Source organism: Aspergillus sclerotioniger, assembly GCF_003184525.1.
Source record: "Aspergillus sclerotioniger CBS 115572 chromosome Unknown BO94scaffold_26, whole genome shotgun sequence".
In the NCBI taxonomy this organism is placed as follows: Eukaryota; Fungi; Ascomycota; class Eurotiomycetes; order Eurotiales; family Aspergillaceae; genus Aspergillus; species Aspergillus sclerotioniger.
Window position 1 is genome coordinate 149112 of NW_020291016.1, and position 25453 is coordinate 174564.

Below are 25453 nucleotides of genomic sequence, written 5' to 3' on the forward strand. Positions count from 1 at the left end.
ACTATCTCGTGGCAGTGACACCGAGATGGGCGGAGGTCAATTGACCTGACGGACTGTTGTCCTCATCCTCTCTACACGACTATATATTGGAGGGTATGTGCTAGGCTATATACATGGTTTATCGGCCTACAGATTCGCAGAGCTGGACCACCAAGAGGTTTCACTACCCGCCCCAGTGTCATCTGGCATAGATTCGTCCATCGACTGGACATATACCCAGATCATAGGCAGCGCACCCCAGGGCCAACGCTGCCCGTATCAAAGATTTCGATTAACCCAGCCCCGAGCGCCTCCTCCAGAACCCAGCGGAAGTTTATCCCATAGAGCTCCTTCCATCTTTTCGTCCGACCAGGTAAGATACCCGCAAACTCGCCTCGTGCTCTCTTCGCCGCGCTGAAACTCTTTTCGCTCTCAACTGCCCCATCCCAGCGGTCACGCAGCAGGTAGCCAGGGACCTCACTCGAACTCGACCTTTTCAGGAGCGAGAGTAGGTGTGAACGGCTAGCGCTCAGCAGACGAAGGTAGGGTCCGGTATTTGGAAGTGAAATGAAGAACGTCGCCGTATGAGATTGCGAATCAGAACTCGATCCGACATCGGCGGTTTGCTCAGTGCCACCTTGTCTCGCGGAAGCGGAAGCTGGGATGGTGGAGGTCGCGGGAAAGACGGGGAGGGAAGCAAGGCTCGAGGAACCCTTGGCCAAGGCTGACGAGGAGACGAGAAAGCCGGCCCGGACCAAGGCCATAGTCTCCGGCAGAGAGAAGGCTGTCCCAGGGATGGCGCATGTGTTTCCGATCCGACCAAGCAGTTCCAGAAACTTGCCTGCTACGGATCAGCCCGCTTGGTGCAAATGATCGGAGAGGGAAGAAGATCCGTACCTTTCAGTGGTGTATCCAGAGCGGAACTATCTTGCACCAGCCGCTCCCATTCCTCGGTCAAAACAAGGCAATCGCCTAACCCAGCAGCATCGTTTCCTCTCTCGGGAACGATCAAGCGACGAACCCGGCCGACGTGCACTAGCTCCACGATCTCCTTCTCTACCTCGGTAGGTGAATCCAGCAGCGTATGAACATGTGCGACGGAGGCGAGGGGAGGAAGAGAGCGACGGAAATTGAGAACTTCGGCGATGCGCGCGCTGTTCATCCCCACTCGGCGAGGGAGGCTCTCGAACATGCTGTGGTGGATGTACTGGAGAGCCTGGACCACATCGTTCACTGGTGTAGTTTCGGGAATGTAGCGCGATGTTCCGAAGTCTGGCAATGAGCCTTGATCATACTCGTGCTCACCGTAGAGCTTTGAAGCACCGGACGATGACGGCGCCGAAGCCTTGCGACGAGCATGGGAAGCGAAGGGAGAGGCGCGCGGCCTCAAGCTAGCGGGCTTTTTGTTCTTCTTGACACCAGATACGGGAGAGGATGTTATGCGCAAGGGCATGGCAGGGTGTCTAAGCCAGCTAGGTCCGGGATAGAAGATAGAAGGGGGGAGAATAAAATGATGGGTGAATCAGTTTGCGGGAAACGAAGCTGCCGAATTTCTGGCCTGAGGCCACATGGCTGATATGGCGGTGACCCGATAAGGGCACGTGATTTCAGGCCTCGTCGGGGTCAGCCCATCCGCAGGCGGTGTGGAGACCCGTGAAGAATATATGTCACTGTACTGTGTAAAGTATCTAGTAGTAGATGGTATAGGCATCAGCAGGGTATGTGGCACAACTACGTGGGGTGAATTAGTACCAAAATAATACCGTCTACTATATTATTATATGTACTAGCAAGTACATGTGTATACACTACCTACTACTCCGTACACAATACCATAATGGATAGGTCCCCATTACCTAAGAGTGATGAACATTCATTCCTTTCCTGCTGCTCCCTTTTGCACATGACGTAGCCATGAGAACCTGTACTTTTTTGTCCGCGGCGATCGGCCTTCCTTTCTCTCATCCCTCCCCAACCGTCCCAACTGAGCCCTTCCCATTGACTGGCCCCATCCCCCTTTTCGCGGTGACTAGGTGGTTAGCTTTCAGTGTCTTTCTCTCCTTCTCCTTCTTCCTTCTTCCTCTTCTCCCTCACTTTGCTTATTTGTTTTGCCTCGCCCGGGGGTCCCAGCTACCCCGCTGCCACCATGACCATCTATATTGCTTCGCTGTAAGTGACGATCGCTCCCCCCTCCTCCGGCTGCCTGTAGCCTTTCTGATATTTTTGGGTAACAGATTCCTGCCCTATACGGTCAACTTTCACGTCAGCGACCCCAAGACTCGTCGCGCGGAAGGGACAACCCCCCAATCAGCCAACCCCGCCGAGACTGCTACTACTTCCACCCCCAACGTGGCCCTGAGCTTGTTCGAAAGAAACAATGGCGGCCCAAGCGTTGGTCTTACGCCGGGTGCCACCACTGAGCATGAACGGATTTTCGCAGCAGACATTTCTAAAGCGGAGCAAGAGCACTCCGGGTTTCCGTTCCCTCCCAAAACAGATGGTGATGTGAATCTCTTGACGGAGAGTGAGGCTCACTCCCCGGCATGGGGTTCGACGTTAGCTTTGAACCAACCTCGACCGCGCGCAGCATTTCCAGCCTCTCCTTCCATCCTCAGGCACCAAGACCTCACTACGCCAGGCGCAGAGTCACCAAAAGAGAAGGCAAAGCCGGCCCCCAAGCCGCCAATCGCGCATGTCCACGACCATTGGGGAGGCCACAGCCGCAAAAGCTCATTTTCGTACGCCGAATGGACCATCGAGACGGCCGAGCAGGGCAATGGGGGCTTGCGCAATGCCGTGCGGTCGGCCACGGACGCCGGACAACTGGAAGACAAAGCCTGGGTGGGAACGTTGGGGATGCCCACCGATGCCCTACCGGAACACACTAAAGCGGCGATCGCCGAGAAGCTGGAAGATGAATATGGATCTTTGACCGTCTACGTCAGTGACGGTGACTTCGATGGTCACTATACCCATTTTTGCAAGACGATTCTCTGGCCGGTGTTCCACTACCAGATCCCGGATAACCCCAAGAGCAAAGCTTACGAAGATCACTCATGGATCTACTATGTTAAGACTAACCAGGCCTTTGCCGAGTGCATCGCGCGGAATTGGAAGCGTGGAGATTCCATCTGGGTGCAGGATTACCACCTGCTGCTCGTTCCGGCCATGCTGCGGAAACTGCTTCCGGACGCACAGATCGGCTTTTTTCTACATATTGCCTTCCCCTCCTCGGAAGTGTTTCGGTGCCTGGCGCCTCGCAAGGAGCTTCTTGAAGGAATGCTTGGCGCGAATCTGGTAGGGTTCCAGACGGAGGAATACTGTCGCCACTTCCTCCAGACGTGCAGCCGTATTCTCTGTGTGGAAGCCACCAATGACGGGCTGCAGCTGGAGGATCGGTTTGTCAACGTGAGCAAGTTCTCAATTGGTATCGACCCAACGTCATGGGACCAACGCCGGCAGGCCGCCGACGTGGAACGATGGATCAAGACTATCTCGGACCGCTACGAGGGGAAACGGCTCATCGTGTCGCGCGACAAAATCGACCAGGTGCGCGGAATCCGGCAGAAACTGCTAAGCTATGAGCTCTTCCTGAACACATATCCCGAATTGCGAGATCAGGTTGTGTTGATCCAAGTGGCGACCAGCACCACTGAACAGCCCGAGCTGGAAGCGACAATCTCCGACATCGCAATGCGGATTAACTCAACCCACTCCACTCTTGCTCATCAGCCTTTGGTTTTCTTGAAGCAGGACTTGGCATTCCCCCAGTACCTCGCCTTGATTTCCGTGGCGGACGCTCTGATCATCACCAGCTTGCGTGAAGGCATGAACTTGACCAGCCATGAGTTTGTCTACTGCCAAGACGGTAAATGGGGCAACAAGAAGTACGGGTCTCTCATCTTGAGCGAGTTCACTGGCAGCGCATCCGTGTTCGGCGACCATGCGCTACTGGTCAACCCCTGGGACTACCGTCAATGTGCAGAGGCCATCCATACCGCATTGTCGAGAGATGAAAGGGAACGTCAGGAAGTGTGGACGCAGCTACACCAGGCGGTTTTACAGAATTCCACCCACAATTGGGTCAAGTCATTCAGCGAGACTTTGAGCCGGGTCTGGAACGAGCAGTCGTCGCGAGAGATTATGGCCGTACCTCGGCTGCAGGTAAACAAACTAGAGGAGATGTATCGTCGGTCGTCGCGCCGGCTGGTCATCGTGGACTACGAAGGCACGCTCGCCTCCTGGGGCTCGCCAAAGAGTATCATTGTCACTACGCCGCAGCGCGCGATCACCACGCTGGCCGAACTGACCGAGGACCCACAGAATGTGGTGTACGTCATGAGCGCGAGAATGCCCGAGGAGATGGAACGGCTGTTCCGTTTGGTCAGCGGCCTGGGTCTGATTGCCGAGAACGGGTGCTTTGTGCGCGAGCCGCACTCGGAGACCTGGCTTAAGCTGACAGACAAGGTTCAGACGGACGCGTGGAAGGCGGCGGTGCTCCACATCTTGGAGTACTATCAGGAGCGTGCGGAGGGAAGCTGGGTCGAGCAACGGCACTGCTCGCTCATGTTCCACTATGAGTCGGCCGAGGACCAGGGGGCGGCGTCGCGGCTGGCGTCGGAGTGCGCGGGGCATATCAACGATGCCTGTATGAACCAAGGGGTGCATGCCGTCCCCGTGGAGCGCGCACTGGTCGTGGAGCCGGCGGGCATCAACAAGGCGTCGGCAGCGGAAGTAGCGTGGCGATCATGTCTCAAGAAGAGCCAGCGGGATGAGAATGTCGGACGCCCGGACTTTCTGCTAGCTATTGGGGATGGTCGCGATGACGAGGCGGTGTTTCGGTGGGCCAACAAGCTGGCCAGCGCGGGGGGAGTCAACTACGCCATGACCGTCACGCTCGGTTCTCGCAGCACGGAGGCTAAGGCGACCTTGACCCAGGGAGTGACAGGTAAGAATCCCTAAGATCTGTTCAAAGACCCATTGGATCGGTGGAAATACATGAATGATGCTAATCGGAGTGTGGTGGCATGGTAGGAGTCCTGTCGTGTCTGGAGAAGCTGGCTGCACCCCGAAGCGGCTCATGAGGCTTACGAAAATGACTGGACGGAAGGAGCCTATCCTACGAGGACATGATGCATGAATGGATACATAGTACTATCTACATCGGTATACGAGCCCCTAAAAGCAAGCAGACTGGCGCGTGGGCTGGATTTGAATGGATTTAGAGAGCGACGGGAGCTTTGCGGGAGTCTTTGCGGGAGGGGGCACATAGACGAGGCCACAATAACACCGGAGACTCTCCTATCTACTTATATACCGTTATACAATATTCCTAAGTGTACGGAATAGGTATCTAGTTAACATAATTCCCAACCGAGTCGACCGCCCGGTCGACCCGCTCACCCCATCCATTCGGACAATACTCATTAAACTTGAAGCTATCGCCAACAACTAAAACCTTTATTAAATTAATAAAACTAAGCAATATGACGATTAGGACATCTAGTTCTAGTATGCCCCAAGATATGACAGTCAGAACACCTTGGTGGAGCACGTTTTTGAGGAACTAAAGTATTTGAAGTAGAAATACTTGGCTCACTACTACTACCACCTTCCTGATTCAATCGCTCATTCCTCTGCGTAATTAAGTCTCTCGCCTCTTGTATTGATAGTCCATTATTAGGAGTCATCTGGCGCTTAGAACGTCTCCTCTTCTGCTTCACTTTCTCATGTTCTGCGCGGAGATCATGTAGTTCCTTTGTCATGAAGGCTGCTTGGTGCATTATTAATTCGCAACCTTTAAGCAACTCATTGTAAGTTCTTTTTGAAGGTGTTGAAGGACTTTGGGAGTGTTTTCAAAGCATCTTCTTAACAGAGGATGCTTTTTTAAAGAGTTCGTGAGCTGTTTGAGGCGTTGCTAGTACAGAGGAACTAGATAAGTTCCCACCAGGGCTCTGGGGGGGTGTCGGTGTTGATAGTAAGATATTCAACTTATCAAGCACACGCTGAGGGCTGAATGGAAGTATCCCAGCGGCAGCGAAGCCGCTTTGAATATTCTGTACTGTAAAGACTTTGTGGTGAGCGCTAGGATAAGCGCTGAGAAAGTCAAACTTATCAATATGATTGAATCCCAAGCGCATCTTTGTCTCTACTAGTTCTCCGTACGCGCGCTTTAACGGGCCAAAGCAACCAACATCTAGCGTTGTAGAAGATGAGATGAGTGAAGAGGCATGCAGATAGGAATTATATTATTCTGCTCACAAAGCTTGTCGAATTGAGGTGTAAGATAGCTTCCATGGCCGTCAAGGACTAGTAATCGATATCGGCCAATCGTTTGAGAAGTAGTTGCAGGAATAAAGACCTTTAGAAGCCACCGGAGACTTATCTCATCGGTAGTCCAACCGTTTGCGCTTAATTCAATTCGCCAGTCAGGTTGTATACTGTATTCTTTAAACCAGCCCTCAATATAGCGCTTGCCTTTAAAGATAATGCATGAAGGGACCATCCAACCACTTGAATTCATGCATTCAATCGTTGTAACCCATTCGCGGTTGCCTGGTTGAATAAGATGAGGCTTTCCAGGTATATCAGCCCTAGTAACTACCTTAGTAGTTGCTATAAGGCCCATAGCAAAGCCTGTCTCATCAAAATTATAGATATCTTGGTCAAGGATCCCCCATTCTGACCGAACCTTCTGCAGTTGCTGAAACCAGCCCTTTATAACCTCTGGATCTTCACATTTCGCGCGTGAATAGTTATATCGCCGAGCAAATCGGGCTTTAACCTCAGGATTTCGATTAATAAAGCTAGAGACCCAGTTCTTTCCAAGAGGTTGAGCTGCGGAACCAAGCAGAATATTAGCCATCTCTGCCACATGAGATGGTCTAGGAGGAACTCCACGTGTATCTCTCGATAATATCCACTTAACCAGAGATGCTTCCTCATTTTTAGAGAGCTTGTGGCCATTTGCGCGCTGCTCGAGTCGATATTGCTTTCCCTTCATTCGATCGCGTAATGTTGAGTAAGGCACATTAAAAACCTCTGCCGCGCGACGAATTGACGAGATTTCAAGATTTTTTAATGCGGATATAGCGATTTGAATCCTTCCCTCTTGTTCCACCGAGTTTTGATTTAGATGACGCGATACTGGTGGCATGGTGGTTGTTTGAATAGTTACGCGTTGAACGCGCGATGAATTTTGGAAGAGGTGAGCGGGTCGACCGGGCGGTCGACTCGGTTGGGAATTACGTTATCTGCTCGGGGTTAGTCAGCGCCGATCGCCCGGCGGGGAAATCAACCGAGGCACCTTTTCTGCTGCTGCTGTTGCTGCTCAATCGGCAGGCATCATCTTCGGCCATCCTCGGCCAGGCCGCCTCCTCCTCCTCCTCCTCATCTTTCCACTTCTCCCTATAAACAGCACTCGGAAGGTGAATTCCCCCTCTCTTTCCATCTAGACCTAGACCTAGACCTATACCTATACCTATACCCATACCAATACATACCCTACGGCCAACCAACCAACCAACCATGAGTGCTAATCCCGCCCACGGGCCCGCATTCGAGGCAGCCATCCAAGTGACGCTCATCAGCTCGCATCGGTATTCTGCCTGTCTTCGCGAGGAATGGTGCATTGGGGCCGGTAGGATGCGTGTCCTTGTCCGCTATGACCGAGAGGTCTTATCTCGATCCTCTCGCGCTAATTAAGTACCCTACAGTTCCGCATGGCGGCTACACCACCTCGATTATTTACCGGCTGGTGCTCGTCCACTTTGCGCAGACGCATCCAACCCTCTACAATGAACCCGCCACGCCGATATCGATGCAACTGGCCTTTCTCCGGCGCACGGCCACTGGCCCTGCCGTTTTAATGATCCAGGATACCAAGCTTGGGAAGCGGACTAGTACCGTGCATGTGACACTGTTGCAGCCGCTGGAGCGGAAGAAGCCCACGCCCCCCAGCCCTGGCGAAGAAGAGCTGGAGGTCAAAGTCGCCGGGTATATTACCGTTAGTCCGGCGCATGCGGAGGTCGGTTTTAGCGCTGTTACGGGCTGGAATCTCTCTCCACCTCCGCCACGGGGCTCTAAGCCTGATGGAGCGGTGGATCTGTTAGCGTTGGCGGCCACGGGCCGGGATGGCGCCTGGAAGCGTCTCAATGCGCCGTTTCTGTCGTTCCGACGGGCGACGAAACAGACGGAATTCTTTGGGCCGGAGTTGGGCTCGGCACCAGGACGGATGGTCGCAGAGCAGTGGGCACGATTTCGGCCCGAAGGGGATGTCACGGCGCGGTGGACGAACGAGGCCCTGGTCTATCTGACGGATATGTTTCCCACGGCGCTGGCCGGGTTCGACGAGGCTGCCGCGGAAGCCTCGGGGCGTCGGGGGCAGGCACAGCACTGGTACCCGACGGTGACGTTGAATATCGATCTGAAGCGGCGGTTGCCGGCGGAGGGGGTGGAGTGGTTGTACAGTCGGGTGCACTCGAAGCTGGTGCAGGACGGCCGGACGGACCTGGATGTGACGCTGGTGAATGAGCGAGGGGAGGTGGTAGCATTGAGTACACAGGTAGGCTTGGTGGTGAGTGCGAGTCGCAACCTTGGAACCCGGCAGAAGTTGTAGAGAGTAAGAGTTAGTTGCTCGTGCCCGGTTCCCTCCCCGTCTTGGATCCACTCCCCGGCCCTACCACCGACCGACTATCTCTTATTTACCGATCGATCTGAATATGTACATATAATAGAAGAACAATAGAAGATATTAGGTTTCTCAGAGCGACGGCGCCGTCTGCACCCAAAAGGCCATCGCATCGGTCGTGAGCCGCATGTGTGCCTTTCCGTCTTCGGGCTGGAACGCCTGCGCACGCACCCAGAACTTGCGGCCGACACGGGCGAGAACCTTGGCCTGTACGATCAAGTATCCCGGCGCCACGACGGGACTCTTGTAGCGGATGTCCAATTGGGCGGTATAGAGCATTCCCCGCGGCGTGGGTGGGACATCCTCCTCTTCCCCTTCTAGTCGCGGGCCCGTCTCCGGCGCATACAGAGCCACCGCATAGGACATGGCCTCGTCCATGGCAGTGGCAATGACCCCGCCATGAGCGGTGGATGGATGGCCCGACACTCCCGGGGTTGCGAGATCGAGCAGCAGTATCAGGTCCGGGGTGTGGACGGGGGTCGGGGAGCCAGTGGGGGCGGGCCAGACGGGCGGAGCGGCGGGCAGAGCGGAGAGGAGATGCGGACGACGACGGAGGGTCAGAACATGCGGGATGGTGAGTGGTGTGGCTAAGGTGTTGGCGAAGTAGCCATCCTCGCCAGAAAAGGGTTTGGGGATGCGCGAGTAGGTGCGGATGGGAAGGTAATCGGAATGGTGGAGGAGCGATTGGAGTGACGGAGAGGAGCAGTGGAGGAAGGGGGTTAAGGAGGCGGGGTGGGGGTGGTCGAGAATTGAGGAGGACATAATGATGGAGATGGAGATGGAGATGGAGATGGAGATGGAGATGGAATGTGATATGTCTGGTCTGAGAGGAGGGGAGGGGGGGTAGGTCCTCCTGCTGCTGCTGCTGCTGTACTTAGATAGGATGTACGGAGTAAGAAGCGATCAGCCGAGGGAAATCAGATGCAAGTCGGCAAATACGGTGCCTGGTAAATGACGCAGTTCCGGACGGTACGGAACCTAGGACTCCGTACCTAAGGTGGTAATGATACCGGAACCGCAGGAGCGGAGGGACTTTACCGCATTGGGGGCGACAGCCAGTGCAGAAAAATGGAGATTGATATCATCTGGGTTAGTTGGTTCAAGGTTGGGCCTGGCGATCCCCAGCAGCTGCCGGAGTATATCCATGTATCCTATTGTTTGACTAAATATTCTACTTTCCCCCCCCCGGTCTCATTCGCCCCCTCAATTATTTGCGGGTGCGCTCTTTACTATTATCATTATTACCCCTGACACTCTCCAGACTCCCTCTGTCCCCAACCAGGCGCACTTCCCCACTGGCCGAATCTCTGGATAAACATTCTGGGAGCATCGATGCCTGCGGCCCTGCCTACGTATGCCATGGAAGCCCGTCGCGACTAACGCTCGACTAGTTTTTAGGCGGCAGACCAGCAGCCAGTCACAACCACCGCCAGCTACTTTAGCTCACGGCGCTACCGGGGATGAATCGATAACAAAGAGGAGAAAAGCAGAAATGAGAGGGCTGAACCACACCGAACAAACCTGACCACTACTTACCTACCAGCCGCCCAGCATTCATGCCACCCGCTGGGGGAGGGGGAGAGGGGGAGATGGTTGCACATTCCAGTGCCCCGGACAGAATCCGATCAGAATTTTCCTTTCTCCTTTGTGTGTGTGTCTCTCTCTCCCTGGCGGGTGCATCCTCGAGGGGACTGTCTGCCTGCTTGTCTCGAAGGGTGGATATCACCATCGGCATCCCTCGCGTAGGGCAACAAACAAATCGCCGGCCAAATCATCAGTCCGGCGCTGGCCCAAAACAGGAAACGGGAAATTGGGAGCGATGCTATTATTGTAGGTAGGTAGGTAGATGCTAGGTGACTGAGACGGATAATAATAATAGTCATAATAATCATCCTCCTCCTCTTTATCGTTGACCCAATTGAAACGGACTAGGTCTGCTAGATAAGTTCTTGTCTTGTCATGCACACACTCTTCAGACACTAAAGTCGCTAGCAAGTTCCAGTGGTTCAGTCCTAATATTCACGCTCCGGAAGAAGAATTAAATATAAATAAACAGCTGGAATTCCTCTCTCGCTCTTGCTCTCTCGGCTCTCATTGCTGCACCTTCCCGTTTCGTCTGCCTTATCGGCTCCTTCTTTCCTCCTGTGCTTCCTTCTTCCTCTCTCCCTCTCATCTTCCTCTTTACCTCCTCTTTTCTCCTCTTCCCACCTCTCTCGTCCACTTACTTACTTGCTCACTTACCTCTCCATCCCATTGCTTGTCTGCTTCTCTTATCTCGTTGTCAGACTACCCAATTCCATCCCATCTCATACCAATCTATCTTACGTCTTGCATTCGCCAACTCTTCTATCACCATGCTTCCTCTCGTCTTGATGTCTTTGGCCGCTGTGGCAACCGCGTCCAGCAACTACACTCTTCCCAGCAATTTCAACATCAGCGCTGTCAGCTACACTGACCGAAGTAGGACCGTCCCGATGGAAGGTAGATTAAATTGTATTCTGTCGTCGCTGACTAGTGCTCTAGGCTCCTGGTGTACTGCCGAGCGCAACTCGTGCCCCGAAATCTGCGGCGGTGTCGCCATTAGCAACTCGTGCGATCCGGTAAGTGTCACTCGACCGACGACTGTGCCCTTCCCCGCTAACCCGTCCGGCAGAGCACCCTGGACTTCTCCTGCACTTGCTCCAATGGCTCGACTGCCGATGTGGCCGAGTACACTCAGACCATCCCATTCTTTGTTTGCGAGGAGACCTACGCTCAGTGCATTCAGGCCTCAACCTCCCTCGATGAGCAGGAGGAGTGCCAGTCCACACGGGAGAAGGACTGCGGCACCCTGAATGCGTCAGCTGTGTCCACGGAGTCGTCGACTACCACGACGGCCACCTCGTTGACGACGGCCACCAGCACTGCGAGCAGTTCAAGCGACAAGTCGACGACTGCGACTAGCACGACCAGCAGCACCTCTTCTTCGTCCACCTCCAACGCGGCGGTGCGTCTGGCGCAAGAGCACGCCACGGGCCTTTTGGCGACCGTGCTGTTTGTTGGGCTGCGCCTGGTGCTGTAAATGGAGCAGAGCGAAGATGAGTCTCTGGAAGAGCGAGAGTTAGTAAAAGGAAGATTGTTTGTAGGCACCATGGGCTCGGCTTGGCTGTAATGGTTGTTGTAATGGCGGTGATGAGAGTTCTGGGGGCAGCCGCGGAGGGTGTTACAGTTGCATGTTCTACGACTTGATGTTTCGTACGATTCCCCCTAGCGCCTGGGAGTTATTATTGTAATAATGCATGATCCGTGTCGTTGATTTGATGAAGGAACTCAGTAGATATTTTAATCGAGAGTCGAAAGTCGAGAGGAGACGATCTCCCGATGCAGTTCAGCGGCGCCAAGAGTTTTTCCCACACTGAATTTTCTCCACCGCCAAATCCCAATCTGTCTGGCAAAGAATCCAATCCAAAGCCACAATCCACAATCCACGCCCGTCCTTTTCCTTCCTCGCCTTCTCGCTTCGCTCCCTTTTCGCTCCTCCCCTTTGATCGATCTCCCTCCCCTCTCCCCCCTCTCTCTCTCTTCTACCAAAAACACCCCCCCCCCCCCCCCCTCCCATCATGCCCCCCCCTCCACCACCCTCCTCATCGAGGGCTCCTTCACCGAGCTCGCCGACGAGTTCGCCCAGTACATCGACGCCCTGCGCAAGCCCGAAGCCGCCAGCAGCCTCCAAACCGAGATCTCCCCGCTTCTGCAGCCCCTCCGTGAGCAGGAACAGTCCGACGCCGAGCCCGACCGCAAGCAGCGTGATGAGGTCCTCAAGAAGTTGGTGTCGGCGGCCGTGGTCCTGAACAGCGCCCCGGAGAAGGGTGCGTATTCATCCATCTTGATAGTCCGTCATTGAACGGCACTGACGTTTGAGCTCACAGAGATCATCTCCGCCTACAACTTGCTTGTCCACCTCGTCCACCAAGCCTCCGACCCGGATATGTTCCTCTCTCGCATCTGCACCTACCTCGCCAAGCCCATCTCCTCCCCCCAGTTCGGCGCCTCCCTGGCCATCTCCATCCTGTCCACCATCTTCAACACCCTCGCCCCCTCCGACTGCAGCCGCTACCACGTCCTCCTGGCTACCGTCGCCGTCATCCGCCAGTCCGGTTCGTCCATTGCCTTTGACGCCCTCAAGTCTCAGCTGTCTACTCAGCTGCCTGGCTGGCTCGCCGCCTGGGAGCTGGACGCCGACGAGGCCCAGCGCCTGCACCTCGCCATCGCCGATGCCGCCCAGGCCTCCGGTGACCCTGAGCTGGCCCAGACCCATGTTGTCCAGGCCCTGCAGACCATCCCCGCCGCCAACGCCAGCGCCCCCGAGGCCCGCGAGCTGGCTGTTCGCGCCCTGACCTCCGCTCTCACTCACCCGGCCGTGTTCGACTTCACCCCGTTGACCGCCTCCGACGCTGTCCAGGCCCTGCGTACCAGCGACAACACTCTCTTCGAGCTGCTCGAGATCTTCACTGCCGACACCCTTGATGCCTACGATGCCTTCGTCACCGCCACCCCCCTGGCCGACATCTCCGGCGGCGTGCTGGCCGAGGCCGGCGAGGCCCTGCAGAATAAGATGCGCCTGCTCACTCTGGCCTCCCTGGCCGCTTCCACCCCGTCGCGCTCCCTGCCTTACGAGACCATCGCCACGGCCCTTCGTGTGCCAGCCACCGACGTCGAGAAGTGGGTTATCGACACCATTCGCGCCGGTCTGGTCGAGGGCAAGCTGTCGCAGCTGCGGTCTGAGTTCCTGGTCCATCGGGCCACGTACCGGGTGTTTGGCGAGAAGCAGTGGGCTGAGGTGCAAGGTCGCCTGATGGTCTGGCGCCGCAGCCTGGAGCAAGTGCTGGGCGTGGTGCGCAGCGAGCGGGAGCGGTTTGTGCGCGAGGGGCTGCAGGCGGCCCAGGCGGCCGAGGAGGCAGCCCAGGGCAAGGGCAACGACAAGAGCAAGGGCAGCGACCGTCGCCGTCACGGTAACAACAACAGCAGCAGCAGCAGCCAGCAGCAGCAGCAGCCAGCGGCCGTGGCGCCCGCCAGCGCCCCAGTGGAGGCGGTGACTGCGGAGTAATGGATAGACCGAGAGCATACGAGGGGCGATGAAAAAAAGGAACTGTGTAGGACTGGGCCGAGGTGTTCTTCTTTGTTAATGTTGTGCTGTGGCTATTTTTTTATTCCAACTTACGGTTTTCATCATGGTAGCTATTGGATTCTAGACAGGTTCACTATGTGAAGGGGGCCTGACAATGACACGAGTTATGCCTTAGTGTGTAACTATGATTGAGTTTGTAATTTGTTTACATGTGCTATATGATAGACTACTGGCTCGACATTCCCACCCTACTGCTGTGGGTGGGGTTTTTAGATACACAAGAATTCGATAAATTCAACATCAAGAAGCATCGCTCCAGCCTATGTACCCAGTCATCTATCCAACCCTCTATAACGACTCCTACATACACGCAACCAAGTCAATCATGTCGCTTCTACCTAAATCATAAGGGATTCACCCCCTTAGCTTCGAACCCTTCCCGAATGCGCTCATACACGTCCTCGACCGACCCGGTGGCCGTGACCGAAACGACCTTGTTCTGCTCCTCGAACGCCTTCACAACAGGCATACTGGTCTCCACAAACGTGCGGAACCTCTTCCGAATACTCTCAGCATTATCATCATCCCTCCCAGAAGTCTCTCCTCTCTTCAACAGTCTCGCCTCCATCACTTCCTCCGGGCAATCCAAAAACAGAGTCATTTCCGACGGACACACGGTATCCTCAAAGAACACCGCCTGGTCGAGTTTGCGCGGGAACCCATCGATCAGGAAGCGGGGCTTGAAACCGGGGGTCAGGTTGGAGTTGGCGGCCAGGGCATCAGCCATAGCGTTGGATAGCAAAGCCACAGTAATTTCCATAGGGACGATCTTGCCCTCCCGGATGTAGGTCTTAATGAGGTCGCCGTATTGGCTGCCGGTGCGGATTTGTTCGGCGCGTAGAAGGTCGCCGGCGCTGAGGTGAGTGAAGCCGTAGTCCCGGACGAGGTTGGTGGATTGGGTGCCTTTGCCGCTGCCGGGGCCGCCGAGGATGAAGACGACTGTTATGGAGGCGGGAGAGAAGCGCGGAGTGGACATTTTGTTTTTTTTGGGGGGGAAGGGGGTGGTGTTGGAGGGGGTTCTGGGGGCGGGGGGGTGGTTAGGTTAGTTATGTGTAGGAAGGGGAGAAGGGGAGAAGGGGAGGGGTAGTTCACAGTTGGTGGAATCGGGCTTGGGTTTGTGGACACCGGTACGGGATTTCACAAGCAGGACGTAGGAACCGGTGCCGAGGGCGAACAGGCAGATGAAGGGGAGGACTTTGAAGTTAGAGCGGCTGTAGTGGGTGGGGTTGGGGGATTGAGCAGAGGAGGAGGAGGAGGAGGAGGAGGAAGAAGAAGAAGAAGAGGAAGAGGAATAGGGGCGCTGGAGAGACAGTCGGAGATGCCGGTGGGGGGCCACCACGGCCTGGGCTGAGCGGATGGGCGGCAGGGCACCACGCATAAGGGAGACAGACATGGAAAGGATGGAAAGAATGGAGAGAATGGAGAGAATGGTGCTAGCAAAGACGAGGAGCCGTGGGGAAGGATTGAATGGGGGAACCCGAGTTGTCGCGAAGCTGTTCTAATAAGGTGAAGAAAAGCCATTAAGAGCCACCGACTTGGGGCGGTTGCCTGGTTGGGCCTAGCGTAGAGTGGGTTGTTTGTTGTATACTTTTGTTGTATACTTTTGTTGTATACTTACATACAGAGTACAGAGTACAGAGTACAGAGAGAGTACTTGCCTTGCTTTCTTTCTTTCCCCTCTCTCTTTCCTCTCTCTCTTTTCCCACCACAACTCCCACAATCCTGTGATTCACTTCACTTCACTCTACTTTACTTTACTTTACTTCAATCCAATCCAATCCAATCTTACAAGAGCTCCATCACAAGGGTTAGGAAATTAATTGGTGAGGTGCTGGACTGCTTTAGTTATATTTCTTGTTTCCCTTCCCTTCACCTTTCACTCTCTTCTGGCACCATTCTCATACCCTAAAACAATAGCAGATGAGGTGTTATCCCACTCATGTACCATTCTCAAACAAGGAATAAAGAACTTGCCAATCAAAATCATGAAGCCATCGCCTCCTACCTTCACCATCCCGCGTGTCTGATTCCACTTTTCTACCTCTTCTTGTCTTCTCCTCAAATCTCGTCTCATCCTGTTCGCTGTCTGCAACTTCATCCTTACTCACCACACTTCCACTTCTACCGCTCAAAATGAGCCCAAGCAACATGTCTATCCATCATGGCCCTGCTGCCAGATGGCGCCCGCGCCCGCGCCCGAAAAAGGCACCCAGAAACACCTTAGCACCCCTACAGGCACCTCACGTAGAGGCACCTCAGCCCCTTATCCACAGCCTAAGCCCTCAACTCAACGTGAGTGAGCTGTCCCAATCTCAGCCCACATACTGACACAGCCAGTCCCATCACGGACAGCCCTTTCGGGGCCCTCGACATCATCGCAGCGTGCGCGGACACCACTCCAACCCACAGTCACCACAACCTCGCTCAAATGTTCCCAATGCGCCCGCTTGCGGCCGTCCTTTCAGAAGAAGCAGGCCCCGCGGACGCTTGCCTGCAGCTTACCAGAATCACAAGCTCAGAGAGGTAGCAAGGACGATATCCACGGCGTCATTTTTCATACCTCATTGTACACCACCCACCTCTTCAGCCAAAGGCGAAGCATTGCAAAACCTCTCATCCTTCCAGCTCCTGCCTGCAGAGCTCCGGTTCAAGATATATGCGCACATTTTCGAACCACATCGCGTCGAACTCGTCCGCCAGCGCGACAAAGATCCCAGCAAGCATATCAAACGAGTCCACTATCGACTGTACCACCGTCAACTCCAGCCCCGAAATCCCTTGACCCAGGTTTTGCCATGGCACAAGTACCGATCCTTGCTCCCCATCGCCCTCCCATTTACCTGTCGCATCATGTACTGTGACACGCTCTGCCTTCTCTACTCATCCACCCAGTTCATCTTCAACACCACCAAAGCCATGACTCGGTTTTTCCAAATCACCCCGAAAGAAGCGCAGTCTGCCATCCGCCATGTGGAGATCAACCAGTCCATGTACAGTGAGCCACATCTGACCAAGTTCCGAGTCTTCAAAGTGCGCAGCGACTGGGCTTTCTATCGCGCCTGCGGAAAGCTCATCGAGTCCTGTCCCAGGCTACGCGTGTTGTATATCGACTTCTGCATCCGTGACTGGCCCATCAATCTTGAGATCGGCGAACCGTGGTCGTTGCCCCTCATGCGCTTCGCGGATTACAAAGATAGGTTGGACTTTGTGAGCATTCGTCTGCAGACGGGTGGGTTCAATGAGAAGGAGTTGAACGAGGTAGCCAAGGCACTGGAGAAGAGGTTTATGAAGCCTTTGTTGTTTCAACTCAGGGAAGACGAGCGTCTAGCAAGAGAGCTGAAAGGGGCAGTAAAGGCTAAACGTGTACTGAGAATCGGTTGATACTCTCAAGCTTTTTGTTGCAATTCGTTTCTTTTGTTATTCGGGGAAGCTACGTACCTTGCACGCCAGAATGGCTCATCATGCAATAGATAAACTGGTAGAAACCCACTGAAAGTCACCACGCCGGTGCGTATTTATAAAAAGGTACTGTCTATTTATGCAAGGACAATTAGATGTAGTCAATATGTACGTCAGTCGTCAAGTGGGGAATATGCGGTACAAAGAGAGTGTCTAGACATGCATGAACGCCCGCGATATGCAAGAATAACCCAGCCATCGTCTTCAATCCCATTCGTTCTGTCCCATCCAGCCCACGAGCATCCTTAAATCTGCACACCCCTTATTCTCGTGTCAAGGACTGGTTCTCCTCGGACGGAACCTCGTGGTATGCCTGCATACGACGCCACCGAAGGAACCAGTAGATGCCCGCCAGGAGCCCGCCCACGGAGCTAGTGACCAGGATAAAGATCAGGAGACCACCAATCCCGTGAATGACCTCGTTCGCCTTGACCGCGGCCTTGGCTGCTTCCTTGGCTGCTTTGATGGCCGCTTCTTTGGCCTCGGCCTCGGGGTCCACCACATCTTCTTCCTCGGCCTGCTTGAGCCCGTACAGAATAGACGGGTCATCGGCGGTCGGCTTAGCCTCGCCCTGAAAGCCAGCCAGGCGCCAATTCTGCGGAGTCTCCGTCCTGTGGATATCAGAGGTGCCGAGGACGTTGCCGTCCTTGTCAACGGCCTCTACGGATATCCAGTCGAGGTAGCCGTCAGCGATGTACATGGTTTCGAAGTCGAACTTGGTCGTGTTGCCGATCATAATTGGCAGACCTCTGCGGTCCGCCCGCGCGTAGAAGTTCCAGGAGGAGACGTCAGTCGCGCCGTTCCAGCTGACGTGGAAGATTGTGGCAAGGTCGGTCTCGTCGGTGCCGTATACGGAGGCCACAACATCCGGGGGTGCGCTGGGGCGTCCAATGAAGGGAAACTTGTACGACCGGTAGGTCGAGAAGCGGGTGGATGCAAATCTGGCCTGCATTAGGACCTTACCATCGGGCGAATGCTCGCTCTGCATCCCCTGCTCGCTCCATCCGACAAAGGTGTTTCCGTTAGGCAGGGTCTGAACGTTACCGCGCAGCCGGGTGAGGCCACCGTCAGGGCGGTTGCAACGCTTGAGCAGACGCGCCGTCATGGGGTGGGTTGTGGTGTCGACCTGCACGAACATTGCGGCCGAGACGCTCTCCTCATTTTCGGCCTCATCGGAGGCGTTGTTCAGGAAGGAAATAATCGCGTGGGTGGCGTTGGACTCCACGAAACGCGCATGGTGCTGCTTGGAAAAGGTAAAGTCCTGAACGAAATCCGTGAACTTTCCACCGAGACGCCAGATGATATGCCCGTCCTCTCCGGAGATCAGGTATAGCGTGCTCGTGAATCGCGCGGACAAGAGGTAATCCCCGGTAGAGCCCTTGTCGATGGAGTTCACATGAACATAATCCCAGCCAGGTTGGGGAGACGCTGCCCACCGAGGATCCACTTTCACGGACTCGTGGATAGGGATGTAGCCAGGGGAACTCCACTCGAAGAGGACTTCGCCGGTGGCCGTGTCCAATTCGACGAAGCCGCCTGCGGTAATCCAGCCGTACTCATCAGGGCGACCGAGATCTCCTAAGTTGACGTATTCGTTTCGATACGCGCAAGCCAAAGCCGTCTTGCCTCCAGGGAGGACGTTAAACTCGTGCATGTTAAACGTCGTAAGATCATTAGTTACTGCCACAGCATTCTCGACGTTGTAATGCTGGTCCAAAATGTAGCCGTACCCTTTGTCCCTGCCATTGTCTTGATAGCCATGCTGCAGGATGAATGAGAGATGATACTGGTCATCAATATCGTTGGCGGCTTTGAAATCGAAGATGTTGCGGTTATCGAACATGCAAGATCCAGCCCAGATGAGAACCTGCGGATCGACGGTTAGTAAGCTACTGGATAGGGCGCTCACTCATTTTTGAGGAGCACGCCCCTTTCCTCCCAGGAGTAAAGCGAGTCAAGGAAGAATGAGAAACATACGCCATCTGCATCATAGATGTAGGGTCCAACTTGGCAGGGCTTCCATTGCTTCGTGGGTGCTTCTGGATCAATCACGCCATATGGCGCAACGAACCAGTAACCCGGGCTAACGGCTGTGCGATCGTAGTAGGCGATATTAAACTTCAACGCTCTCACTTCCGGAAGCTGGCTGCACGTCAGAAAGAGGTCCGTCCATAGGCGGTAATTTCTCCTACCGTCACAAAGGACATCAAATCATTGTCCGATTCCGCCTCTGCAACAATCGTGCGGAACGAAAGAAACAATAGAACCCAAAAAAACAGCATATTGAAGGAGTGGCTAAGAGAGGATCAGTTCCTCCCCCCAAGGATGAGACGATTAGCTAGGGGAAAAGGGCAAAGGTGGGCAGAAAGGAAAGAGAGAGGACAGCGAGAGACGACCGGGTCATTAAGGCGGTCGTCATCTGTCAAGCAACCAGGTGCACGTCGGTCGAGGGCATCCGGAAGATCTCCCTGGCGCGCAGAAAACAGTGGTAATGTATGGAGCGCCCCTGCAGTCCATTCATCCAAGGAGCCGTCCAAACGGAATACTGTGTACCCTCCGCCAGCACAAATCCGCAGAGGCTAAGACTCCGCAAAGAATTACAGAATCTCCATAATTTGGGCCGGGCACGGCCAGTGACAACGTAAGTGCTGATACGGCCGCTGACGATCAGACGAAGCGGACACTCTTGGCAGCGTTTCGGACAGTGGAGCTGCGGGCCACAATGCAAACTTCATCTGAGCAGGAGCCATTCTGATTGCTGGATAAGGTGCACCCGGCACTCACCCAGATTCGTGGACAGAGTGTCCCATGAATCCACTGGGTGGTACACCAAACAAACGAGTCACCCGGCAATTCTACGCTGGAATCGAATCCTTTAAACGCCACTTGTCGCGGGCCTCTGGTCCGGTGCATGGGTGCGTGGGTGTTTGAGAAGCAGTGCTACTAACACCGAACCGATCGGGCCTTCGGGTGTGAAACAACGTTTCCACCCCGAGTTACCCCTTCCGAAGATCTAGGCCGGCTGGGTCAATGGGCGTGGCTGGATGGAGGCCCATGATCATGACCGATTGTCTGATTCAAGCTTCACCCTCATTATCAATTGGCGACTGTCCACGTACTCATTTCCTTCCACAGCCTTGGCGCACTAAGCGAAATTGGCCGTCCAGGACTCCAGCCTGCGTTTCTGGAAGACATTTATGGCGAGTCCATGCCGGTTACCCGCAACCACGAGCGAACCGTGCCGCCTGGGGGAGAATGCCTGGGCGATTGGCGAATGAGAAGAGTCCAGGCCTCTCCTCGGGTGGTGTCATTTGTCAGTTTCGACCCGTGGACGCCTCAGGCTAATCGCCGACTCTATCATCTAGGAGAAGCGATCGACAGTACGAATAGGCTGTCTTTTCCACTGCTCTAAACAGATTATTATTATGGTCATTATTGTGGCCACGCTCCTTGTCCGGCGGACCGAACTGGGTCTTGCTCCATAGCTTGGTTCACCTGGGTTGGTGGCATGCGTACGGTGCAAGGGGGGGTGGAGGATCTAGATAAAGAATGATGAGTTCTCCAGTATTCTCATGAACCCCTGGATGAGTGGGCCATGATAACGATATACCGTGATGCACAACTAGCGGGGGGAGGGGGGGGAAAGTTGTTGGGGATGAAGATGACGGGGAACGAGGAAAGGAAGCGCCAGGCGACGACTAGACCAACCACCTGGCAGCCACGTGATGAGTATACAACTCCTACTAGGTATCTTCTAGGTATTTATCGTTCCGTTCTTTGTTTTGACGATATCCAACCAACCGATTGGGTGTACAGCACAGGAGAAAAGCGGGAGAAGCCTCTTCCCTGTTTCTTCTCCCTTGGATCAGTCGGGTTGGGCGCTGCATGGTCTACATATACAGTGAACAGTCTGGTCCCACCCTCGTCTTCTTACTCCGCTGCGGTGAGTTTGATCTCTGCAGTCTGCCAATACAGACACAATAACGACGATTACCATGCTGCTCTTCCGGCTGGAACTGATCCACTTATCAAGCAAGTACTATGTAGGTACCTTCGTTAAACGAGTCCATTGCCTAGCCTATTAAGCTCAAGCCCATCATGAGCCACACGAACCAGTTCGGGTAGTTGATCGGTGCATGCGCGCCCGAGGGCCTGAACGGGTATACGTACTACGTAGTGACGACTCCCCACAGTTGCAGTTCCAGTGATTATACAGTAGTACGGGGTACCCCTACCTACATGCTCATATCTCTCTTTCTCTTCTGATTCCGCTCTCCGCCACCCCAGGCACTATAGAAGCATAGCCTATGATGTCGGGTTCCGTGAAGGTCTTCGGTGTGTACCTGAGAACTTCGGACATCGAGACGAGCAGTAAGCCTTCCGTGCCGAGCATGTCATCCAAACTGAGTTGTGGGGGAAGTAATCGCTGGCACACCTTGCCGACGTCGAGTCGCGATGGATCACCGGGTCCATCATGAGTTAGCGCGTCGATGGTAAGCGCCCATGCAAGTGGGTTGTATAGTACACCCTCGTGCGTGTAAATACCCCCCGCAGGCTTGTGAGGACAAATGGTCTGTAAATGGTTATTGGACACGCCAACCCCATGTGAATCCTGGAGGATTGCAGATGCCTGATCTCCCCTCATCGGTTGCACCACCTCGTCGAAGGAGGAGTAGATAGTCGTCGTGGGGACATATGCCGAGTCACCCCCGAGACCCCTCAGGGTGTGAACGAACTTGGTGTCCGATCCCTGCTGCCAGAGTGCGGGGGTGCAAACAGTCCCCGCGAGCCAGGGGCACGCCAGTGTGCTTACTATGGTCCCCCGGAAATCCGGGCTCAGGGCGATGAAATCCTCCACCACGTCCCGGGTGGACGGCCAGTACTTTAGCGCCCATTGTGTGTTTAGCCCACCCTGGGACCACGAGATGACGCTGACTTTGGTCTGGTAGAGAGTGGAAATGTAGTTGATGGCATATGCTATGTATTCGGCGTTGACCTGGACGTCTCCCAACGAGGCATCGGGGACATTGACCCAGACCACGTCAGCTGCGGGGATAGCGCTGCCCAGTTTTCCAAAGTTGAAATAGTATGTCGTTCCAGCAGGCGCAGCAGTTCCCGGAACCAATATCACTGGCTTTCTTTCATTCCTTCCCGACGGAGAGAAATTCGAGACATAGATAGCTTGTCGGAGAGCTTCCTCTGGGATGGAGTATAGTGCATCTTTGGCAGCTCTGGATGGGTATATGCGCTCCCTGTCCAGGTCAGGGTTCATGTTATAGCCCGAATTAATGTTGTTGTTCAGATAACCGTTCAGAAAGGAGAGCAGATTGGATGGGAGCAGGCCGGAGACAACGATGCTGTGCACGAAATCGAGCAGAGTTGAGCTGGTGCGGTTCGTGAAGATCGTCTCGATCTTCTTCCACGCCAATTGCACCGTTTCGTCCCCGGCCGCGTGGAAGCTCCTGTCTGCTGCGATGCTTGATCTGATATTCGAGACAGTGTCCGATACTCTCCCATCCACTATGGGATTCTCTGCTGCACTCGACAGGACCGAGATGAGATCTTGTCCCGGGTTCGATACAGACGAACCATGGTGAAGGGGCGAGGCGCCAAGGAGGGCAGGGCTTAAAAACGCCCCATGGATTAGGGAAACAACTAAGATAGACAACCTCATCTTATGGAAGTCAACGGATGCACGGTGCTAGTCAAGAAAGGCTCGCATGAAGATGGAGGCGCTCACCCAGCAAGAGAAATGGCTGACCGCGAGAACCTGCGGAGAGGGCGTTGTATCTTACCGCGCACAATCTTCCGAGCCTTCTCGAATGACCTCGGCCTCATATGCTGGGTTCGACTTACCACACAGTCATTGATTCACGATGCCATAAGCCGGGAATGGCCAAGAACCAGTCGTGGACAACTCTCTAGAACCGCAAGCCCGTAATTTCCCGGGCAACGAAGCTATTGGATGCGTCTCATCTGGAATATGTGCATGATCACTCTGTGGTCAACATCCTGTCTGACCTTCCTATGGTCGGTCATTCACCCCGCAGGCCATATGCAAGAGTTTAGGGGAACAAAGGCAACTTTATGCTTTGCAACAAACCCAGACTAGAGGAGCCATCCTCGGGCCGACAGGAAACGTGGAGGGCATAAAGCAAATCAGCAGTCTTCTGTCATACAGTTGGCTTGAAGCATGACTCCCATAATCACTCTAACTCGGAGATTGTCGGCGATGGGCGACAGAGCAGTGAACACCATGATCAAGTGACCATGTGCCATGCATGAACAGCTCAGAGCCTTCTTGACCTGGTGGATTCAACGGCCATCACAGTGATAGCCAGCTGGCACGGGAATGCTGTTGGTCTATGACCCTTTGAGGACCGAGGCCTGAGGTCCGGGAGAGCATGTGGTTGAGGCAGGAGTGAAATGGTTTAATGGGTATTCCACGGCTACGGGGGACCCAAGGCAACGTGACCGTGCCCCAGAATCAAGTCATCTGCTTGCTTGGTCTGGCAGAGATCCCAAGAGCAATCTCCCAAAGAACCAGACACCATCAATCTAGTATCTCCGGAGACTTTCCGTTTAAAATTTGACGCACTAGAGCCGACTGCCCCTGTTATCTCGCACTTTTTCTCGGCCTGTGATCCTGCACTGACAGTAACATGCTACTTTTATTTCGACTTTCCAAGTGTTTTTTGGATTGTGTGCTACTCGGTGTCTGTGCTGATCGAGAAAGATGACCTTGGGTTGTCGTCAGCCGTCCATTTCCAATTACTCCAGTCTGCGGGCTCGACATACTTTCGGAGGATTGGCTACATCTTCCTCGTGTGCTCCGGCGTCATCCGTGACTACCTTGTCCACCTAGATTGGATCAGTCAGCCATACCACAAGTCACGATTCCATGACCCGCCGGGGAGATACCTCTCCTTGATGGGTTCCTCCCCCACGGTGCCTTGTAGGCACATAGTCCCCTTGGTTGATGTGTTCCCCTGTCTTGCCCTGGACCCTTTCTATCGACACGATGCCTGCCCAATTGACCTCTTGCGAGTCCTGTAATTTTCGATTTGGAACTAAAACATTGGCTGGTTGAAAGAGCAAGTACACGGGGACCGCTTTCATTTTGTGACTGAGGGTGATGTCATGATGAGGCACATCATCCTCACGCGACTCAAGATGACAGTTGCCCTATCGACAAGATGCTACCTACTAGGTGCTAGCCTGCCTCTCGTTTATTCACCGGGATCAAATGGCCAGTGAAATTAATTGATCCACCAGCTTGGGGCCTACCTCTGGCCTATGCCATGCCTTTCTTGATACTACTCTGAACTTCGACATGTCAACCAAACTAACAGTGTGGCAAAGCTGATGGCTCCATTTAGTAGTCACTTTTGTCCCAACCTCGGCATCTTGCAAACCAGGTAGTCTGCTATTCCATCCGGATACGATATAGGCAACGACACTGCTGCCAATGGTTGGCTAATGACGGCAAAGGCCTTGCATGAACGCATCCTAGGACGGGCAAATTGTAAAAAGACACTAGGCGCGAATACCGAGCAAGCGTGACACAGTCGTATGCAGAAAGGTAGTGCAAGCTATATCTGTTGGACACATTCGCACGACAGTCAACGTATAGTGCAGTCATGTTGTAGTATGATGCCAGCTTGCCTGTCTTACAATGTTGCACCCTGAATGACCAGATCTCGTTTACCTGCGGTATCCTGCGGCCCGATTCGATACGAGGCATGTACCCGAGCAGGCCGAAGTGCAGATGCGTGACCAACCGAGGCTGAACATGCTGGCTTGGGTTGCATAGCTGCACTATACTGGAGTAGTGGGTCATAGGGGGCTTAAACACAGTGCTAGACAGTCCATGGTGTGGGGGGTCTCTTCCAGGTATCTCTTGCTGATGGCAGAGTCCCAGCAGAGCGCCAATCTCAGTGTAGTGAATCTGGCACCATTAGTATCGGAGATAATTCACAACAGGGATGAGCCGTGGCTGAAAGTGATTCGCATAAGCAGGGCTCTCTTCGGCTAATCCGTCCATTCTCATGGCAGACTATGTAGATAGGCACACGTGTGCAGTTTATGGCGTTCATGACGTAAACTGGGAGCCCTGCATGGCCTAATAATATGGAGTGGTTGCGAGAAACCAGAGGCCA

The 25453-nt window shown here is 54.3% G+C and overlaps 10 protein-coding genes across 10 annotated transcripts; 4 read left to right on the forward strand and 6 right to left on the reverse strand.

Annotated features, from left to right (window-relative positions):
- Nucleotides 1-166: 166 nt before the first annotated feature.
- On the reverse strand, nucleotides 167-1546 carry BO94DRAFT_538029 (Stk19 family serine/threonine-protein kinase). The gene is made up of 2 exons (XM_025612397.1): nucleotides 877-1546; nucleotides 167-820 (listed from the first exon to the last, which is right to left on the reverse strand). Exons 1-2 carry the CDS (start codon nucleotides 1430-1432, stop codon nucleotides 222-224), a joined length of 1155 nt encoding a protein of 384 aa, XP_025464360.1. The 5' UTR covers nucleotides 1433-1546; the 3' UTR covers nucleotides 167-221.
- Nucleotides 1547-1887: 341 nt separating this feature from the next.
- On the forward strand, nucleotides 1888-5357 carry BO94DRAFT_538030 (putative alpha,alpha-trehalose phosphate synthase subunit TPS3). Its single transcript, XM_025612398.1, has 3 exons — nucleotides 1888-2148; nucleotides 2214-4927; nucleotides 5014-5357. The coding sequence occupies exons 1-3, from the start codon at nucleotides 2126-2128 to the stop codon at nucleotides 5061-5063; spliced, it is 2787 nt and encodes a 928-aa protein (XP_025464361.1). The 5' UTR covers nucleotides 1888-2125; the 3' UTR covers nucleotides 5064-5357.
- Nucleotides 5358-7332: 1975 nt separating this feature from the next.
- BO94DRAFT_538032 (thioesterase family protein) lies at nucleotides 7333-8732 on the forward strand. Its single transcript, XM_025612399.1, has one exon. The coding sequence runs from the start codon at nucleotides 7643-7645 to the stop codon at nucleotides 8594-8596; it is 954 nt and encodes a 317-aa protein (XP_025464362.1). The 5' UTR covers nucleotides 7333-7642; the 3' UTR covers nucleotides 8597-8732.
- Nucleotides 8669-9551, reverse strand: BO94DRAFT_192548 (PaaI family thioesterase). Its single transcript, XM_025606042.1, has one exon. The coding sequence runs from the start codon at nucleotides 9428-9430 to the stop codon at nucleotides 8741-8743; it is 690 nt and encodes a 229-aa protein (XP_025464363.1). The 5' UTR covers nucleotides 9431-9551; the 3' UTR covers nucleotides 8669-8740.
- A 1024-nt stretch (nucleotides 9552-10575) lies between these two features.
- Nucleotides 10576-14048, forward strand: BO94DRAFT_626786 (uncharacterized protein). Its single transcript, XM_025617375.1, has 5 exons — nucleotides 10576-11128; nucleotides 11192-11268; nucleotides 11322-11720; nucleotides 12300-12516; nucleotides 12577-14048. Exons 1-5 carry the CDS (start codon nucleotides 11023-11025, stop codon nucleotides 13752-13754), a joined length of 1977 nt encoding a protein of 658 aa, XP_025464364.1. The 5' UTR covers nucleotides 10576-11022; the 3' UTR covers nucleotides 13755-14048.
- On the reverse strand, nucleotides 13799-15308 carry ura6 (uridylate kinase ura6). The gene is made up of 2 exons (XM_025609348.1): nucleotides 14928-15308; nucleotides 13799-14854 (listed from the first exon to the last, which is right to left on the reverse strand). The coding sequence occupies exon 2, from the start codon at nucleotides 14809-14811 to the stop codon at nucleotides 14179-14181; it is 633 nt and encodes a 210-aa protein (XP_025464365.1). The 5' UTR covers nucleotides 14812-14854; nucleotides 14928-15308; the 3' UTR covers nucleotides 13799-14178.
- On the reverse strand, nucleotides 14878-15213 carry BO94DRAFT_473063 (uncharacterized protein; the record flags this gene model as incomplete). Its single annotated transcript, XM_025608463.1, has 1 exon — nucleotides 14878-15213. The coding sequence occupies one exon, from the start codon at nucleotides 15211-15213 to the stop codon at nucleotides 14878-14880; it is 336 nt and encodes a 111-aa protein (XP_025464366.1).
- Nucleotides 15309-16012: 704 nt separating the features above from the next.
- On the forward strand, nucleotides 16013-17216 carry BO94DRAFT_568175 (uncharacterized protein; the record flags this gene model as incomplete). The annotated part of the gene is made up of 2 exons (XM_025614664.1): nucleotides 16013-16127; nucleotides 16363-17216. The coding sequence occupies 2 exons, from the start codon at nucleotides 16013-16015 to the stop codon at nucleotides 17214-17216; spliced, it is 969 nt and encodes a 322-aa protein (XP_025464367.1).
- Nucleotides 17217-17430: 214 nt separating this feature from the next.
- On the reverse strand, nucleotides 17431-19950 carry BO94DRAFT_192663 (uncharacterized protein). Its single transcript, XM_025606043.1, has 3 exons — nucleotides 19487-19950; nucleotides 19272-19436; nucleotides 17431-19161 (listed from the first exon to the last, which is right to left on the reverse strand). The coding sequence occupies exons 1-3, from the start codon at nucleotides 19574-19576 to the stop codon at nucleotides 17557-17559; spliced, it is 1860 nt and encodes a 619-aa protein (XP_025464368.1). The 5' UTR covers nucleotides 19577-19950; the 3' UTR covers nucleotides 17431-17556.
- A 1587-nt stretch (nucleotides 19951-21537) lies between these two features.
- BO94DRAFT_588521 (putative lipase) lies at nucleotides 21538-24413 on the reverse strand (the record flags this gene model as incomplete). The annotated part of the gene is made up of 3 exons (XM_025615887.1): nucleotides 21538-22968; nucleotides 24093-24155; nucleotides 24216-24413. The coding sequence occupies 3 exons, from the start codon at nucleotides 24411-24413 to the stop codon at nucleotides 21538-21540; spliced, it is 1692 nt and encodes a 563-aa protein (XP_025464369.1).
- Between the last annotated feature and the right edge of the window lie 1040 nt (nucleotides 24414-25453).

Excerpts from the sequence above, each read along its gene's own strand:
- ura6 (XM_025609348.1), bottom strand. The coding sequence starts at position 14,811 with ATGTCCACTCCGCGCTTCTCTCCCGCCTCCATAACAGTCGTCTTCATC.
- BO94DRAFT_538032 (XM_025612399.1), top strand. The coding sequence starts at position 7,643 with ATGACCGAGAGGTCTTATCTCGATCCTCTCGCGCTAATTAAGTACCCT.
- BO94DRAFT_538030 (XM_025612398.1), top strand. The coding sequence starts at position 2,126 with ATGACCATCTATATTGCTTCGCT. Across the intron at positions 2,149-2,213 it reads ACCATCTATATTGCTTCGCT|ATTCCTGCCCTATACGGTCA; the intron begins GTAAGTGACGAT and ends TTTGGGTAACAG. Across the intron at positions 4,928-5,013 it reads CTTGACCCAGGGAGTGACAG|GAGTCCTGTCGTGTCTGGAG; the intron begins GTAAGAATCCCT and ends GTGGCATGGTAG.
- BO94DRAFT_192663 (XM_025606043.1), bottom strand. The coding sequence starts at position 19,576 with ATGCTGTTTTTTTGGGTTCTATTGTTTCTTTCGTTCCGCACGATTGTT. Across the intron at positions 19,437-19,486 it reads ATTTGATGTCCTTTGTGACG|CTTCCGGAAGTGAGAGCGTT; the intron begins GTAGGAGAAATT and ends ACGTGCAGCCAG. Across the intron at positions 19,162-19,271 it reads ACATCTATGATGCAGATGGC|GTTCTCATCTGGGCTGGATC; the intron begins GTATGTTTCTCA and ends GTCGATCCGCAG.
- BO94DRAFT_538029 (XM_025612397.1), bottom strand. The coding sequence starts at position 1,432 with ATGCCCTTGCGCATAACATCCTCTCCCGTATCTGGTGTCAAGAAGAAC. Across the intron at positions 821-876 it reads TCTGGATACACCACTGAAAG|GCAAGTTTCTGGAACTGCTT; the intron begins GTACGGATCTTC and ends GATCCGTAGCAG.
- BO94DRAFT_192548 (XM_025606042.1), bottom strand. The coding sequence starts at position 9,430 with ATGTCCTCCTCAATTCTCGACCACCCCCACCCCGCCTCCTTAACCCCC.
- BO94DRAFT_626786 (XM_025617375.1), top strand. The coding sequence starts at position 11,023 with ATGCTTCCTCTCGTCTTGATGTCTTTGGCCGCTGTGGCAACCGCGTCC. Across the intron at positions 11,129-11,191 it reads TGTCAGCTACACTGACCGAA|GCTCCTGGTGTACTGCCGAG; the intron begins GTAGGACCGTCC and ends CTAGTGCTCTAG. Across the intron at positions 12,517-12,576 it reads GAACAGCGCCCCGGAGAAGG|AGATCATCTCCGCCTACAAC; the intron begins GTGCGTATTCAT and ends TTGAGCTCACAG.